Below are 19,521 nucleotides of genomic sequence, written 5' to 3' on the forward strand. Positions count from 1 at the left end.
TTTGGCATTATAACAACTCATGTGAATTAAAAAAAAAATAACGCACGTTAGGTTCAAAAACATTTTCTGTCGAAAAGCATGGTAGAAAGCATTTTGAAAAAGTATTGGTTGATTTTGAAGCATTATTGATTATTAAACAATATCAACAGTGAAATGGGAACCCACTGACTAATCGTGTATCCTTTAAAGTTATGGTAACGTCTTATGAATGTCACATATGCCAGAGTTGTAAATGTGTGTGTTTCCTTTCTAAGAATTTGTTTAGTGTTATACGTGTAAAACAGATAAATTGTTTCACTGATATTGATATGCATTACTTCGGTTGGTCAATTAAAGCTGTTAATGCGAAATTTAATTTAAATTCGTGTTTATTTTGACCATCATTTTAATACTTATACAAGTTTAAATATTCAGAATGGTAAATCTTTGAACCAATTTTATGGAATTCAGAAAGCAGGAAAAATATTAACCGTGTTTTAAAATCCTCACCTTTTTCTAAAAAGAAGCACCTTTTTTATACTGATATGAAGATGGTCAGAATCAAATGGAATGTAAATTGAGGGGAACATACCATGGGATATTTTTAAGAGAATACTTTACATTTGTTGTGCATGTAAAGGAATATACGTTCTACATTTGCTTGCAGGGTTTTGTTAAAAATGTACACTTAACTTTATTGTCTCATTTTTCATTGCAATCAGAAATATATTTTAAAAAAAACGGGTTAGTGTCAGCATGCATATGTTTAGTATGACGAACCTTGTAAAGTATACACTCGATATCAGACGCTCTTAGTTTTTAGATGTACAAATATGACGTATTTTTTATGATAGAAATAAGTTTAACTTGTACAAATGATTAGTAATTTACAAAAACAAAACCAAACATTTACATAGAACGCTCTCTTGAACAGACGTTACTGTTACCAAAATAACCAGCCGATTCACACAGAGATTACAGTAACTACCGTAAATATAAATTTTTGTACCACAGTAATTACTGGATCGTGCTGATAAATCGGTAGCAGGTGCTATTAACTTTACAATAACGACTGAGGATATTTGTAATTCCAACAAATCCCAAACAACTGGATTTGTTGGAATCACACATATCCTCAGTTCTTATTGCAATCCTAATAGCAATGCTACTGAATTATAGCACGATCTAGTTTTTAATGTGGTACAAAACTGTAAGATTTACAGTAGTAACTGTGTTCTCTATGTGTATCGGGTGAAATAATTATGGTTGATTTTCTTTTAAAATTTACGAAACCCTCGCAACGCTAAACAGCCACCATTGTTTTTTTTTTAACAAATGGTGTTTGTGATGTCAAACTTGACATGTTAAGTGTAATGTGAACGGAAGAACTGTCATGACTTACGACCATTTTGAAAATAAGTAGTGATTTTCTCATTTAAGTATTCACAGTTTACTTATTAAAATGAGTTTCGGATTGTTCCAATCATGTTTTGAGTACTCAACGAAATTAACAAAAAAGTAAACACAAGATTGTAACTATTTTGACGTTACTGCAGTGTGTAGTAAATTTTTTGTTAGTAGCTTAGAATGTTCGAATATGAAAAATGTATAAATGATAAATTGTTCATTTGTTCAGGTACTGTATACGTTAGTACTCCTTACAACTTCAAGTCTCAGAACTTTGGGAATGGGGGTTATCAGAACAACCTTGTTGAGGAAACGATCTTCATAGGCCCAGAAGGACTCCACCTTCTACTAAACATAATTGACATCAATACCGAAAGTTGTTGTGACTTTTTGGCGATTGGAGACGGAAACATCATAGGTGGCAGCACTGCAATGAACTTTTCAGGAGGACCGTATATCAACGAACTACGCTATTTATCAGAGGGCACCCGATACTCATAGCTAGTACAGTAACTACTGTTCATGTTCCACAACCGTGCATCAGTAACTACTGCGCTGTGTTCGCAACACGGTAACAAGTGTTACAGTTGGCACAGTAATTACTGGAAAGCTGTTACACGTTGAACTACGAGTCCGACAGGTGACAATTTGCAGTAATTTTTTTTTTTAAATCATAAATTTTTTAAATTTTTAAATATTTTAAATTTTAAATTTTAAACTTTAAAAATTAAATTTAAATTTTTAAATTTTTAAAAATTTGCAGTAAGAAAACACTTGCAGTAATTACTGTGCCACCTGGAACACATGTTACCGTGTTACGAACACAGCGCAGTAGTTACTGATGCACGGTTGTGGAACATGAACAGTAGTTACTGTACTAGCTATGAGTATTGGCTGTAAAAAGACAAAAAAGGATTTCAAACGCAAACGTCTTCCGGTTCGGGATAACAGCGAGGAAACCGAATATCCACGATAAACCTAGAAGAACCCAAAACAGTACAAATTGTTGCATCCGCGTGAACATCTCTTTCTTTTTGTTTCGGTTGGAACTACTTGGAACCATTCGACGAAACACGATATTCCGAAGAAGCAGGCTCGGAGTAACTCGGAGTTTCACGCGTTAGCGATCGTCAGACAACTGGTAGCTTCAAGTTATGCTATATATATATATATATATATATATATATATATATATATATATATATATATATATATATATATATATATATATATATATATATATATATATATATATATATATATATGAAATGCTTTGGTTTAACATGCATTGTCTTATGATAATGTCTTTAATGATAATGTTCACTTTTGTTCTATAAGCTACCACACTTTGCAGAACGTATCTTCGAAATTTTCTTTAAAAGACTCTATGGGTTGCAGTATGCTATCGGTAATATAAACAGCCCAAAACAACTGTCAAGTTGGGACAAGACTTCCAAAGAATGGACATAACGTTGTGTAACGTTGGTAACGTTATATCCCTGGCACCTTTATACACATGTTTGCCATCCATTCCAGATATTGAAATCCGTGTAGAGAATCACCTTGGGACAAGACTACTGCAGGCATAATGTATGTATCGCGTGTGCACGGCTACAATTTATAAGAAATTTTACACGATTTGGTCACATAAACATGCGAAACTACTGCTGGAGTTTCATAAAACCATAAATAACGTACTATCCAACCATTACGCCCCAAACCATTTCTTTTTTAAGATTGGGGATTCGTATCTATATTAAATAAGTATCGTCCTAATTCTATTCTACATTGCCCCTCAAATCCTGCAAATAACATCGTTTAACCGCCTAGATATATTTCTGAATAAATACAATGCCATTATTTGTCAGACTGGTATTCAGCACGGTTTACGAGTTCACGCGGATTGCTCTGATTCAGACAGTAGTCAATAAGAGGGTTCACTTTTGGAACCACTTTTATTTATTATACACGTGAGTGATATTTGTAATGCTATTAAAAATGGTCGGTCATTCCTTTCGCTTACAACACTAACAATGCTTTCACATAGTATACTGATGATATTTTAAACTCACTGTCACTAATGAATTAAATAATTAGTACGATCGGTTTGCATCTAACAAGCTATCTGTGAATATTGAAAAAAACAAGCATGTTGTTATTGGCTGTTCTTCCACGACTATTACTCTCCAAATCACAATGAATGGTACGCCAGTGCATGTAATGGCAATAGTACCAACATTAGTAGATATTATTATGGCTTCTAAAATCTGATGATGGAATGATCATGTTATCATCTTATAAAACATATTTAAAAGTCAAATGGTATTTTACCTCAGTGTTTTTAGTCAGATTAAACTTAGATATATTTCTCTCATTGATCCACTGTCTTTTCTAAGACAATCATAATAGCCAATCATAATATCCAGTAGATTCGTGAAAGGAGAGTGGTCAGGCAAATCAAATTTTCCGCACCTCCGGAAAACACAAGTCGCTGATTTTCTTCCTTGAAACATACTTACACTTGACTATCTTATTTGTTTTAATATGTTGACCTTTTGTTGAACATTCTTCTTGCAAAGCTGGTCAGGTGTTTTTATTTCTCTTACTTCTCCAAGTATATTACAACACTAAACATTCTAGTAGTTTTAAGTATCCCTTTACGTCATAACGATCGTAGGACAAAAAGTCAAGTGTTTTTTACTTACTGTGGAAAACGCTACTGTTATCCAAAGTAGTTTTTACCTTCTTCATTCAGGACTTATCTCAAAAAAGGACTAGATTACGTTCTATTAATTACACCAGTTACCTTTATGTGTGTGTGTGTGTTCTTTTGTCTTTCAAATTCTCAAGGTTTTTTTTTCAGTCGGATGGACGGACACACAGACGGACGATTGATGGATTCAAATGGAACAAAATACCAAAATGCAATGAACCAAGTCTCATGAAACTTACGATAATGCACTGAACCTCCTTTTTCCAAGTTCTGCATGCACTAAAAACGAAGCCGTTCCCTATAACGAAGTCTGATTCAACACTGTGTATTCAGTGTGTTGCAGTGGCGTAGGAAGGTACTTTTGAGTGGGGGGGGGCTGAAGACTGATGGCCGGCGTGGGGGAGGGGTCTAAGGGGAGGGGGTGTCCCCCTCCCCTTTGGAATTGTTTGCATTTCCAGGTAGCCTCAGATGCAATTTGGTACAATATAGCACACTTCAACACCCACTCCATTTTGTAAACTTAATTTTGTATTTTCACCAGGCCTTAGATGCAATTTGGTGCTCCAAATGAGATTTTTTTCTCATTTGGAAATGAAAAAGGGGTTTTCTGACTTGCGAAGCGGGGGGGCGGAATGATACTTCCGCCCCTCCGCATTTTTCACTGGGGGGCTGGCGCCCCCCCCCCCCCAGCCCCCCCCCCCCCCCGGTTCCTACGCCCTTGGTGTGTTGTTTAGGAATCCAATTATGTTACTGACACAAGAGACAATTACAGTAATCTTCTATTTTTTCAATTTTATATCCATTTCTTAAAGAAAACCAAACAATATGTAACATCAGTTTATAATAACTTACCGTCGATCGTCATATTTACTGCTTCGATAAAACCGATCAAATTTACATAACTTAAATATGCATCGGATGTAAAGGTCAGCCACATCATGTTTCCTTCTGACAACACTTTTATTTCTTCATCATATCCTATATAAGAATCTGTATATTCAACAATGTTCCTTTCGTTTGAGATATTTCCGTTTCCAACTACCAAGTAGTCTCCCCAACCAATCTCCATATGTGCGATTGTAAGTAAAAGATTAAGTTTCCCGGGTGCAATGAAAATCTCCGTTTGAGTTAACCTACATGGATATTCTCCATTGTAAGAAATGTTGTGACGAGACGAGTTGACGTAAGAAACATCTGAAAGCAAAGGGCATGATCTTCAATTATCATTTTATTAATGTATGAAATATCTGAAATTATTTCAAATGAAACCATTTAAAGCAGAAACCTGTGGTATTATTCCAAACTAGCTTTAAATTGTGCCAAATCTCTAGAACAATTAGCAATGTGCTATACACAGAAACCTTAAGGTATACGAGTTATAATATGATTATAAAAATAATATTTCAAACGAAATACAATGTGGAAATTTCATGGAAAATCAGTACTTGAAACACTTAACATTAAACACGACTGCTTAAATTCTTCCATAATTTTCTAACGATTTTATCGTATGTTTTCTTTATGTGATTGAATGTTCGAATGTTTTATATGATAATGCTTCAGTGACCGTAGCGTGCTCTCGTTAGTGTGCTAATAAGTTTAGTGCTAATCTCCACAATGTACCGGCAAGTGTTTACTCCAAGTCTAATACATAGTACTCTCCATTTCAACTGATTTTAAATTACTTGATTCATACTCTTTCAAATAATGTCCTTAAAAGAAGAACATTTATTCGACTATTTTGTCTGTCTTTTGTTAGATTTGGGAAAGTCTGAACACGGTGACCAAGTTGGTTAAACAAACTTTAATTTCATTCTCTAATTTACTCCCATTTCAAACGGGTTCTCGATGAACATATCTTTACTTAACGGATGTAAAGTCCGTCGTGATGCCTCCAACCAAAGGCCCGTTTTGGAACGCACAGAAATTAAAAACACTACCTTACTTCTTTGGACTACTATTTTGCTACAACGAAAAATAAAGCTGCACGTATGCACGTACGGTGCAGAGGAAAGAAGTAATTCAGTTTTTCAGCAATCGGATGTATGGAATTATTTGATTTTCTTTAATTTCCACTCGATGCATCAGTCTCCAGCAGTGATCTTACAATGCTCAAGAATCCGCCCCACTCATTTCATCACATATTATCACCGGTGGTTTAGATATTTAGTTACTGAAACTAACCCCGCTCAACCCCCACACCCCCACCAGAAAAACAACAACACCGTTTCCCATACTAAATACTAAACATCATGCATCTGGTGAAATCATCTGCGTTGCTATCAAGTTATGATGCACAATTCAAGAATGCAATTGTATAATTACAAGTTCAACTTTACCAGAAATATGTTTAGTACCTGGATATTCGAAGAGTTGTCATGTTATACGTGTGTTTGTGTGCATGCGCTTTTTACAGCACTCGTTAATGTGAGTTGAATTTGAAGAATATAATATCTAACATCGGCTTAAATGTTGCGGGCATTGTAATATATTTTGTATACAAGGCCCAAAGGCTGCTTTCTTTTTGGTACTTGACCTAGGAGCCTATGACGTTATGAATCACGCAGGCATAACATCCCCTGCCCAGGCACAATTTAGAAATGAATAAATTTCGTATATGTTTATGCTTTCATCAATCGATTGATTTAGTGGCGTGTTAACGATCCATTACAGCAAGCATTAACCCTATATAGTGCTCCATTTAGTATCATACTTATACCCCCGAAGTGGCGAAGAACATGGATAAATTAAAGATACGAGCAAATCCATCTATTTTGGGGGGAAGGGGGTAGGGGGATGAGGGGTATCTAATATATTATATAGAGTTATGAATTGCCATCGGCATTGTCCTGGTTATTTAAACGAAATGTGCCCGCATAGAATATTCCATATTTATCCAAGCCCAACCATGGTTTTAGCTTGGGTAAGCATTTCTTTTAATATATATTTGGCACCTCTAACACCCCTGGATATGGCTCTCTCATGAGTTGTCTTGTGAGGAAAGGATTTTGCTTGAGTTCCCAATGGGTATAGTTCATGATGAACAATATTTTAGGGAAACAATATGTTGCATGTAAATATCAATAATAAACTCTACGTCGGCCGCATTCAGTGAATGAGTGATTATTTTTTCGGTACTTGTCATAGGCGCTCCCCTGCAGCCCGGACCCCGGTGCGTTCACACCTGCGTGTCAACCTCACAAAACCGTATCTATGTGTATTTGGAGATATAGGATATATGCTGAATAATAAGAAAATTAAAAACAATATTCCGTTACATACCAGAAGTAAAATTATGTTTCATGTCTTGACTGTTTGCGCAGATTGGCTGAAAGTGGTCACACCTTGGACTTTGTGGTATACATTCACCATTTTGGCAGTTAAACTCCTTCCCACAGTCAAATTCTGGAAAGTAATAAGGTAAACGTATGCGGAATGTACGTAAAATGTTATATTATTCAACCCACTTACTTAAGAGTTCCTAACAACATCAGTCTGCGCTAGTTTGACTAACTTGTCTAAGAGTATTGTGTTGAGATGTTTTTTAACGCAATTCACGTTTGTTAACCTTCTATGTATGACCAGTGAGTTGTTATGGAACAAATACCTGGTATGACAAACACATATATCGTTATAAACATTAGTAGTAACAACATATGGTTGTTTTCTTGAGGGCCAACTACCTGTAGTTTACCGCTTAACCATTCGACTACATGTTCTTAAATTACTTTATATGATTGTTGAAAACATTCACAGATGTTAGAACGAATGAAACGCAAATTATTTACATGTGTATTGTCAATCATTTAACATATTTAGCCTCGGCAAAATTCATAAAAGTTTGCACAGTCTTCCATCAACATCATGTTGACATAACCAGGTTGATGGTCTAACCGTGGAGCATATGTCATACATTTGTAGCTTGGTTAAGTCGATATAACTTATATAACTTATAAGTCGATATATAACTTATCAATATTAGTTAGATATTACTTAAAGAAAATTACAGATAAACTGTACCATCAGATGTCAAATTTACAGGTTCAACAATGCCATAAAATCCTTCATCGGTGACGCTTCCATCAGTAGTGAATGTAACCCACAAGTTGGTACCATTTGATAAAACTCGTAATTCATTGATAGCAGGTCCCCCAGAATACGACAAAAGAGTTCCTTCGCCTACGATATTACCGTTACCAATTGTTAAATAGTCATATGAGTTTTCAGTCTTAACATAAATAATGTTAAGCAGGAGATGCAATCCTTCTGGCGCTGAGAATATAAAATCTTCATAGAGATTGTTTGGGTAGTGTCCGTTGCCAAAGTTCTGTGACGTAAAGTTGTAGGGAGAACTAACGTTTACACCATCTGAATAGTTCAGAAAAAACAAGTAATGTCATTTTGTGGTTTGATAAGCATACTTTCTTTATAAATTCTTCATAATAAAATACAATTTTTATTTAATATAATATTAGTTATTACGGAGTTATTAGTTACAAAGAAAAAACAATGAAATCAGGAATACTTTCCCACGAAAATCATTATCAGCTTGAAATATAGTAAGAATATTAATTTGGCGGTTACCTAAGTGGTATTCCTAACACATTCATTATGATCAAATATAGTGAAATATTGCAAAAAAGACCATCGCTATACTTATTGATCAAAAATATACACAATTTGGCTTCGAGACTACTATACAGATATAACGTTCACGTTACAGTAAACGCAGTGGATGCTCTTGATTAATTTGTATTTCAGGTGTTGAGTCTTAGTCGCAAATAAATTGCTTGTTTGAGTTTGACCTATTAGTACGATCTGACCTTTCATCAGTTTTATGAGGGAAAATAGATTAATGACGATATTGATTTTGATGATTTGTACACTTTTTATGAATGCGTTTAGAATACTATATGCAAAAATTAAAGCTCTGCATCTTCAATTGCTCACTGAACAATTAATCAATATCTTTTTTAGGTCTAAGACTAAAATTAAGTTTCGTGTCTCGTTCTAACTATAAATATATTTGCCAGTTTTTCATTATCTAAAATATCTCATCAGTTTTCTATTATTCATTAACCTATAACATTTCAGTTTATCAAATATGAAAGTAATTAATTGACTTTTTATCCAATTGTTCTTATACGTCTGTTCAAAACAACTGAAATGAGGATCGTATGCGCTTTGTCAGTTGGAGATGAAATTTCTAGAAAGAGAAATTATATCTGCAATTATCTGTTCGGATTGCATTTGACGGAAAATGTACGTTCAAGGCATTCCACGGGAAAACGACTTTTTTTTGCAATGACAATGGGAATTATAGACTTTCCTTTATATTTATTTCGGAGAAATGCAATAATGTCCAGTAAAAAGTGATTCTGTTCTACTTACCATTTGGTGCCCAAGTCTGGGCATTCGCGTAATCTGTAAGAGTACATATAAATATCACCTGGTTTTACAATACTTCAAGCATACAAACATGTGATTGAAAGCTTCGTATGATACGCTTACTTCATAGTGATTTTTATGTATGTTCGGCTTGACTGAAACTGCCAATTTCTACATTAAAATCTTCCTGTCAAATTTTGGTTGCGTTATTAATTGTTTATCTACAAAACTTCAATGTGAAAAATCACTATCGGTCTATGTACAGTTAAAACACCTAAAACTTTAGAACCGGGACTGTTTCGGGAAGACGGTGAGTACCATGTAAAAGGTAGTTGAGAATACTAAACTTCGCAGATGAAGGTAAAATCCGTTTTAGAACCGCAATTTGAAGTTTACCTTCTCTTATTTTGCGGTGACTTGATTGCACGTTTGAGTGAAGTTGGAGGAACAGTTTGTGCTTAAATTTTAAAAGTACAGATTTTGTTATTTAATGACTTTCAGCAATGCAACTAAACGTTGCATATAACAATAGAGATGGTAAGTAAATTTATTGAATGTGAAAAAAAATATGAAAATGTTACTCACGAGTAGCTATTACGATAGTCAATAATATCCCTAACACATAGGGAAGTCCTCGAAAGAATTGATTTCGAACCATCTTGAATGATGGCAGATGTACAAGTAACGTGTAAGTACATACACCCATACCGTACTTGTAACAGCCTACTGTACGGTGTTATATTAGAAGTAACCGGTGGCAAAGGTCAACAAGGACAATGAAAAACGTTTGTTAAATGATTAACAGTGAATAAATAGGAACTAATTTATAATCATAAAATGTACACAGACATATGCTTAAGGTTTCCAATAACTGGTACATAATCATTATCAAGCCATGTTCGTCTACTGGGATCCTTGTACTTCGTAGAGGAAATTGAAGAAAATTGAAGAAATTGAAGAACAATGCACCAAAAGCCCTACTGAACTGTTAATTAGTAATAGCATGTGACTTCATGAACGAAATGACAAGTCAATTTGACAGCTAAAGTAATACCAACTGACACTGATTAACCGGAAAAAGAAATTGATATGAAATACTTTGGATCGTTTCTAGCTAAATGATCACTCATGATAAGGGTAAATATTTCTAAAGTACCTATATATTGGCCTATAGCACAATACCTCCGTACATGAGTATCAGTCAAGAGCGTTTGTTAGAACCGTTATCACATATATACACCTTGATTCCATATGGTCACCTGCCTGGCATAAACCAACTGCTGGAGATAGTAGGTAGCAAGACAATAGGAACAATTTTCGTTTCGACCCCGTGCAGTTCCATCTTATGTGTGTTTTCTTTTAAATATCTTTGTCCATTGGTAGCAGATTTAGTGTTACAACACATCTGACCGATATGTCGATTTTCAAACTTATACCGTTAATGTAAAGCCACGACCACAGAAAGTAAATGTAATCATACACTTGAAAACGAGACAGATCTTCTTTCGAGACATGCTCTGCTACTGGTTCTGCGTTGAACAGGTGTGTCCTACCTTACGGCAGTCTGTAGAAGCCTACCGACAGAAGAGCGAAGTGTCTATAGTGACCCGTACGACCGTGTATGAGTTCTTTGTACCACTTTGCCCTAAAACGATGGTTTCATCTAACAGATAAAAGTTTATTTACGTTTCTTTGTCATTCTTTGACAGCAATATACAAGTGGGAAATGACAATAGAAACTGTTCAATGTTGTTAATGTCGACAATCTTCATCGATTTGTATCGATATGTAGAAACATTTTCCTAGTTAGTTTGTGGTGTCAAGTTGCCAATATTTCATAAGAGAGATACTACATTACGTGACAGCAATGGTTAGTCAGCCAATATGTCATGCTAACCCTATAGCAACCTTGGTTGATATTTGAAATATGTGAAGAAGATACAAATTAGCCAAACAGATTTGTATGGGCTTAGTTCTTCTCTGTTTCTTTGTTATTTGTTCCTGTTATGATATCTGCATTGTCATAAATAACTCCAGAGAGACAATGAACCTTACCAAAAAACTTACTAACAATATCACTGAAGTTATCTTTTACAGCCACATCTCAAAGGGCAAATTCCAATATGAGCAAACTTAATTCCAGTCTAAGTAATCAGATTTGGTGAAACAAAAAGTAAGATAAAAAGCATACTGTAATCGTTTCTTTATCAGATTGTAAACATTCAATACATTCGGTGTTTGTATCTTCGTATAACATTGACTTCCGTAAATCGAATGTTCATTTTAATTGTGGTTACATAAACTGCTAGCTTAATACACGAAGCCTTGTTTTATTGTATTTTATGACTCATTGGAAACACGCTTAATGTACACGCTTCATCATAATACGATCAAATAACCTGAATTAAGCAACTAGGTGTGTTTTCAATTAAAGATCATCCAGCAATCAGCGATAATATGAAAACATAGCCAAAGTACATCAATGTAACGTACTTGGAATATTATAATCGGAGATGTAAAACAGAAATAAGTGCATGGTACACTTTACCAACTTTACACTTTACTGTACACTTTACCAACAGATATAAGCTCATTTGGTCCTGTGTTTTAATGGCAAAACTTCATTTAGATTTCTTTTACTTGTTAGTAGTTGTTTGCACTTAAATCCAATTAACAAAACATAATATCAGATTATATGGCAGTGCCTTGATATCTGCGATAAATGTTCTCGGGTTTCTTCAAAAGGAATGCGCATTGCGAAACCGTCACACTAGTTACAAATTGGTATATGCTAGCAGCAAAGAGGTAAGAAGTCCATGAACTGATCTATGTGGCAGCAGCTATGAGACAGATTGCTATCACATTTCATTAACTTACAAAGTAGGTCACTGTAAGGTCAACCTTATTAGCGTGGATCTTTCCAAATTAGCATGGACCATCGTAGTCCATATGTGGGAGTCCCAAATTGATGGACACATTATATACAGTGAATCGTTTTGGTAATTCAAAGTTTATGGATAATTTTAGTCTTGATGAGTCATCGTTTACCAAAACCGTTGCGTACTGCATTTGTTCTGGGCTTTCGGATATCACCATTAAACAATCTACAATATCTGAAATGCTCCTTTAAGAGCTCTCGAACTCTCTCTTAATTGCTAAATAAAGTCGGCTACTCGGCAAAGTTTTATGTGTTAATGTCAGTCCATTGGTCTACGAATTTCAGCAAACTCTTTCTAATTACACCTTGCGTTATAAATTCAAATTATAACCAACTTGCATTTCACTGTAATCAACTTAATTTAATGTGAATTTGAGACAATAAAAGAAGGTTCGATCTTTAGAAAGTAGTCTAATAAGCTGTGTTGTACACTAAAGACGTCCATTCTCGTATGATTGATGGACATGTTCTTACGATAATATTTCAAAAACGAAAAGAGATATAACTCACATGATTCAAATTAAAATATTTTTTTTTATATATTTTACCTATATTAATCCTTTTAACCAAAGGGAAAGGCAGTTTATTTTATTTTTCTAGTTATTTAAATACCATAAGGTGCAGTAACAGTCAAGAGATGTGTACGATTGAATTTTTATATAATGGCGGTAACTAGTAACAGTAAAGATGCTGCTGCCTTCAAATTAACTGATTTAGCAACTCTCGTCTGTACTGGACTCGTCTGTCTGTACTCGTTTGTACTGTCTGTACTCGTCTGTATAGAGCTCGTCTTTTATTGGATTGAATGAGTTGCTACTTTCATCCATAGAGTGAAACACTTACAAATTATATATTTTCTAGTTTACATCTGATATGAATAATATTATTCGAAGGTTTTACATACAAATGGAAAGATTTTATGTAGTTGAACGGGCTAAAACTGAGCAACGAAGGTTGCCCAAGCTTCGATGAACATCATGGAGGGACTAATACACGGTATCGATGAACCCAAAATGTAGCACGTATGGTGTAAACATAGAATCAATATTGTTTCTCTCTATTCATCACTTGATGTCTCAAGTGCAATGGTACTGTCAGTATAGTGCTGTTTACAGTGTAACTCATTTTAGTGTTTGTGATATTCCACTCACCGAAGAAAGAACTTGTTTTCTTTAATGCTTTCTTCACTTCTGGGTTTTTTGCACAGATAAAGATGAATAAAACGATCCCTTGAAGAGACGTAAATATGCAGAAAAGGATCTCAAACAAGTATGTCTTCCGGTTTGGAATAACAGCGAGGAAACCGAAAATCCAAGACAACCCTAGAAGAACCCAAAACAGAATAAGTTGCTGCATTCGTGCAAGCAATTCTTTCTCATTGTTCCGCGTGGCACTACTTTTCATCATAGGACTTAAAACAATTCTTCGAAGAAGTAGGATAAAGACGCCTATGTTGAAGAAAACCATAATCAGAATTTACACAAGAAGACCAAAGTAGAGTCCTTTCCCAGTTTGTAAGAAGTAGCTGCAAAATATCACACAGACAACAATAACTAAAAAACAAACCAATGTTAGTAGGAGCATATTTCTATTTATAAGTTGAAGCCAGGATTTCAACATGATGTACCCTAATCAGAATATTACGAAAATATCAATATGAAGTTACCTTCGTAATTATTGTGAAAGACGAATTTGAAATGGTTTCCAGAATTTCCCAGAAGATAACGATTTAATACAACATTTACGATATTCCTTACATCAACATTAGAAAGCTTCTGACTATGCTTGTGTCAAAAGTCCTTTAAGAGTTCTCGTCAAATGGACAAAAAAGGAAGGTATTCCGATCTATTTTATAGCTATGTTAAGAGCTACTTGAACGTTTTAATATATCGGATGAGCTGTTATGAAGTACGTGTTCAGTCTACGGGTAATAGCATGTATGTTTAGTTAGGATATATTTCCCCTGAAATACATGAAAAAAACACATATTTATGCATTGACGCTTTATTTAATTCCTGTAGTGAATGTAAGTATAACGACTTTTCATTTGTCCGAAATCATATTTCATCTGGCCATACCTACGAAAGCTCTCGGCAAGGAATCAACAACTTTGTAATTAATGATATGTTAACTTACTATTCCATTGATTGATCAGATGACTTGAAGAACACAACCAAGACAGGCACCAAGGAGAGACCTAGGGAAAGAAATGAACGTAAATCTGTTGTCTTTGGATTGATTATGCATAATTTCAATTCTGCCTGGAATAAATAAATGAATGAACCGAATTTGCCACATTATGACATTACTTTAGAGTTTAATTATATGAACTAATGGTTTCGATGACTGGAGGTCAAGACATGAAATATATATAAAATATCCACCCTAAAACAAATGAGACGAAAATCTTACTCAAAGAATGTAAAAAGGATTATGAATTGTATTCGATTCACTAATAATACTAGGATGACAAATCTATGACAGCAATTCAAGACTTCAAAGCAATAGACATGGAACATCATTTAAGTCTGTAGTCATTCAAACAGCAATCGTAATTGTTGCTACTATGGTGTCAAAATACACGGTCAGTATCAGCAGTTAGGATGGACCATTGGAACACTTGAAAGAAGACTAAAGACGATTTATTGAAAGTAGAAACATTGTGATGGCATCGCGGTAGTAATCAATCGGCGTCAGGAAGGAAACTTTTAGCTGCCTACCGTACACCAACGCGGCAGATACAGGAACAAAATATTTGAACTTCAGTTGAAACGCTTTTTGCGATTGGAACTTAAGAAAGAGAAGGGTACATGTGCACCGCTTCGACAGTCATCCAACCCACGGTCGCTAGTCAGAAGTAATGTATTGCTGTAGCAATGTTCCGGCAATGCCTCGGGCTTGTTTTGGCTAAATCCCAGGCCAGAAATGTTATGCAGAAAGCCACAGGCTTACGCAGAGGTTGATATGGATCTGTAAAGAGTGATTCTGCCTCAGTTCTCTAAAAGAGTAAAACATGTTTTGGTTGCAATATATATAAAAATATGCACATATACGGTTCTTCCTGCAGTTTATGTTTTCAATAGGTTTGTTCCAAAATGAATATTATTATCGACTCTTCGACTTACTTTATAAGAGACAATGTTAAGACAGACGCAACGAGGCCAGCTCTCGATAGGGATGATCCTATCCACGATATAACGTTAAGGGTTGGGTTGTCCGTTTGAAATACAAAGAAAAAAAGCAAGCAATATTAGTTATACCATGAGCATTTGTATTGATTTATTACCGAAACATAAATATTGTGTCTTTATTAAAATCTAGTGGAGATTACAAATACAACGTATAAGTACTGAATACGGGACTCCATAAAGATTTACTCTCACAGTAAACACAAGTCACTTTAACACATAAACGATGCGGTAGCTTGCACCAGTGACACTAAAAAAGCAGGTTAGATGTAAAATGAAATGTTTTCTGCCTCTATTGCCTTCAATTTATAAAGTTCTCTCAAGTGAACTTACAACAAGCACGGCAAAGTTAGTCAAATGACTGCAAGTGCACACGGTATGGTTGTTGTCTTTAGATGTCAAACAACCATCATCAGACCAGCTTCCGCTTTCCCTTCCCGGTTGCACCAACCAGAATACACATGTCTTCTCTATTACAACTTCGTTTGAATCGATTCCCTCTAATTGCTGTCAGAGAAAATAGCAATTAGGAGAACATACCAAATTAAATGCGTTTATCTACAAAGATAAGTAGGTTAAAAAATATGCAAAAATAATATGAAACAAAACCCTCCTGTCTGACAATGTTACCTTACATGAAATATTTCGTTTGATTGTAAATATTAATGCATTGCTACAATGTACACAATTAAACTTAACTACGTACAACAGATATACATTCCTTGAATAGAATGCACTGACCTCATTACATAGCTGTAGAAATTTTTTATGAACATATAGATAATACTTTCCAGAATAGTTTCCCCCTTGGCTGACACTTACAGGTGTAATCATAAACCTTGATATGATACGATCGTCGTCTGTCAGATTTTCAATGACAAATTTATCAACTTCTTCTTAAGTCGCAGAAATCACTTGACTAGCGATTGCCTGTCTGTAGGAGTCATTGGAAGCCATATTTGTTTGGAACAGGCGCGAATCCTTGTTAATGATCAAGCTGATTGGATCGTAGGATATGTTTGGATCAACTGTAAGTGAGAAGTGAAAAAAAAAAGAATTAAAATAAATAGTACAGTTTCGACATTATTCAAAAATATTAAAGGAAAATTAGTAAATATTTTATTCCTTATATTGCTCGTATTAATTTACAGGCCGATAACTTTGTAAATTAATTTGAAACATCTCTGCCTCTGGTGAAACTGAAATTAACAAACTTGTATTAATTGCTTTCAAGATTGATTGGCTATACACGGAAAACGCTGTTTCGACAAAAGTCGTAAAATAAAAAATTAAAAAATTGACATAGTTTAATGTCGATATTTCAGTGATTGAAGGAAATACCTATCAGGGCTAGTTCCAATATTATTGATGGAACGAAGATCGATGTTAGGCTGGTGTCTGTCTGTATTTCCCGTTCGTCATTATGCAGTATTGTGTTTTCTTCTGAAAGATCAGCATTTTGAACGTCTTGGTGAGTGCTATTACTCGGTGATAAACTTATAAATGTGATCGCGTTCGTAATACTTGGATTAACTTTAACAGCTTGAACGCCAACATTGGCTTGTACGTCTGTAAAGTTTCCTGGATTCTCTTGAACATTTGAGACTTGTTGCTCCAGAGAAATGATTACGCTACTGGATCCTTGCGTTTCCTTGCCAAGTTCGTCTTCGTCTATTTCGATTAAGTTGTTAACTGTCCCAAAAACTGACAGTGTAACATTTGAAACAAAGATTTAGGATGAGCCTGGTTGAAATTTTAAAAGTTGTTATGCCTCTGATTGCAGTTTAAAGAAGACGCTCATATGGGTAAATAATAGATGATTACGCGATTGGCCCACATAGAGTGCATGGGGCCATTTTGGACTTAAATGATCAACAGTGTGATGTCAACACTAGCCTCTTTGCTGACCTACTGCCTCAGCAGATGAGTGGATGTTTCGTTGTTTTCGGTATTTATCGCCGAGCCCAAGACGACCACAATGGCATAGACTACCATAGTTACGCAGCTGCATGTACATATCATTGTGTATAGGTCTGTATATTACTTAAATTCAATTTAAAAACGAAGTTCTTACTTCTGGTGAAGAACTGTTGGCATTAGCAATATCCTCCAATGACCCAGCTTCATCCTCGATTTCTGATGCGTCAAGATCGTCAGTCTGAGTTGTTATGAGTGCGAGATCGCCGGCAACTTCCTCGACATTTTCCTCCGTCACAGTCGTCTAAACAGATAACAAATAACTTGGCCCAATTTCCCATATGTCAAAGACGACATGTACTTTTCTTAGGGGGTCTTTTCCTAATCGAAAATTTGAATAAAAGATCGCTTACACTGTGCATAGTCATTCGAAATAAGTATTGGTGATTTAACACTGTTCAAATACATTTGATAATATCCTGTATTCATTTAAATACCTAATTTTACATTTAAATACCTAATTACAATTACAACTTTCAGTTGTGATACCGTCCTCATTGAACAAGGGAGTTGTTATGGAAACTCCCTGGTATAACTAGGCAATTTAAACACAGTAAGTTCTCAATGTTAAAAGAGACCAATTGGTGTTTATTCCATTGTGGTTTCGGTTGAGTGGTTTTGGTGAAAAAGAGGAACTTTCATCTGGGATCTAAGCCGTAAAGTAGACAAATAGGAGGAAATTCTGTTCCCCGTTTCATCCATTGTAGCCTCTTGTTAAGATGTTTTTGAATGCGCTTAACTGTCTCAAGTGGTATCAGTGGCTTAGGCGCGTTAATCTATAAAGTTAACCAAGCTGTCTTTAGATTTTGCTGGGAAAGGAGTTTGCTAATATTGCTGCAAGTTGTATATCCGTTGAATGGGTCCGGATTCCTGTATCATTGATATCGAGATAGTGATAGCAGTGACGATTAGACGGATATCAATTACACTCGTAATGTAAGCCCGATAGAATGATTTTGAACAATGAAGAAATTATTATTATGTAACAATTATAATAGTTACATTGTTAACGTTTAATAATAGTATTCAAGGTAATGAACTTCGTTACATATTTGCCTTCGTGTAAAGGAAAACAATATTTGATCTTGATTCTCTCGTCTGGAGTATTGTCATTATATAGGTCTATGGAGTGGGATCGTAATTGAGCTCAGTGCAAGTATAGCATAAAAATGTATATCCACATGAAACTTTACGTTTATTTTACGTTTATTAGACGTTGCTTTCCTTCTTAAACAAGTAGTCAGTTTAGTACCAGAAATGGATACCGACCATTCACCGAAATTGCAAAATATCAAATAGGAAGCACGACTGCATGTCTACATAATTATACAATCTTGCTATGAAGTCATACACAAACTATACCTTTAAAACTTTATTAAAATATCCGGTAGCAGCAACATGACATATTGGGATATAAAAATATAAAAAAAAACTTCTATCTGTAACCAAGGAAGGTATGGCGGGCAACCTACCACAGCGTTACTCATCTTGCAATGACAAGGTATACTGTTGAGCAAATATGTACCGTTCTATGGTTTAATTGAAATCTGCACATTAAGGTCACGTGTGTAGAAAGAATAGTTCCGCCCACTCTACATCTATTTCTGCACTCTCGTAATCAACATGGATACTACTATCTAATTGTTATCTTTTGTTGAATAATTATGGATCTTGGATGCATTTTTCAGTTCTTCGTGGTGTTGGAAGGATTGCAGTTTGACGAGTTCTGAAAATGATGGGACTCCGTCAGAGTTGGTGCTCTTCTTGTCAGAGCTTCCTATCTTCATCCAAACTAGCTTTTTCGTTCCTTTTAATGCCTCGTGAACTTCGGGATTTTTAACATAGATTGTTACGACTAGGATCAGTCCCTGAAGTGAAGTGAATATACAAAAGAGAACTTCGAAAGTGATAGTCTTCCTGTTTGGTATAAC

General features: G+C 35.1%; 1 protein-coding gene and 1 long non-coding RNA gene across 2 annotated transcripts in view; both read right to left on the reverse strand.

Moving 5' to 3' along the window:
• The window catches only part of LOC139969106 (uncharacterized), a 113,864-nt gene extending 103,608 nt beyond the window's left edge, over nt 1–10,256 (reverse strand). Inside the window, exons 1-5 of the mRNA XM_071973886.1 lie at nt 10,073–10,256; nt 9,491–9,523; nt 8,120–8,467; nt 7,382–7,504; nt 4,952–5,293 (exon numbers count right to left, since the gene is read on the reverse strand). Of these exons, the coding sequence (XP_071829987.1) occupies nt 4,952–5,293; nt 7,382–7,504; nt 8,120–8,467; nt 9,491–9,523; nt 10,073–10,193 (967 nt within the window). The 5' untranslated portion in view covers nt 10,194–10,256. The remainder of the gene's footprint in view (nt 1–4,951; nt 5,294–7,381; nt 7,505–8,119; nt 8,468–9,490; nt 9,524–10,072) is intronic.
• Nucleotides 10,257–13,095: 2,839 nt separating this feature from the next.
• LOC139969110 (uncharacterized) lies at nt 13,096–17,654 on the reverse strand. The gene is made up of 5 exons (XR_011793651.1): nt 16,955–17,654; nt 15,947–16,641; nt 15,551–15,608; nt 14,562–14,622; nt 13,096–13,950 (listed from the first exon to the last, which is right to left on the reverse strand). It is a non-coding gene; the product is annotated as an uncharacterized lncRNA (long non-coding RNA).
• Nucleotides 17,655–19,521: the final 1,867 nt, after the last annotated feature.

The sequence above is a fragment of the Apostichopus japonicus genome, chromosome 6 (genome assembly GCF_037975245.1).
Source record: "Apostichopus japonicus isolate 1M-3 chromosome 6, ASM3797524v1, whole genome shotgun sequence".
Lineage (NCBI taxonomy): Eukaryota > Metazoa > Echinodermata > Holothuroidea > Aspidochirotida > Stichopodidae > Apostichopus > Apostichopus japonicus.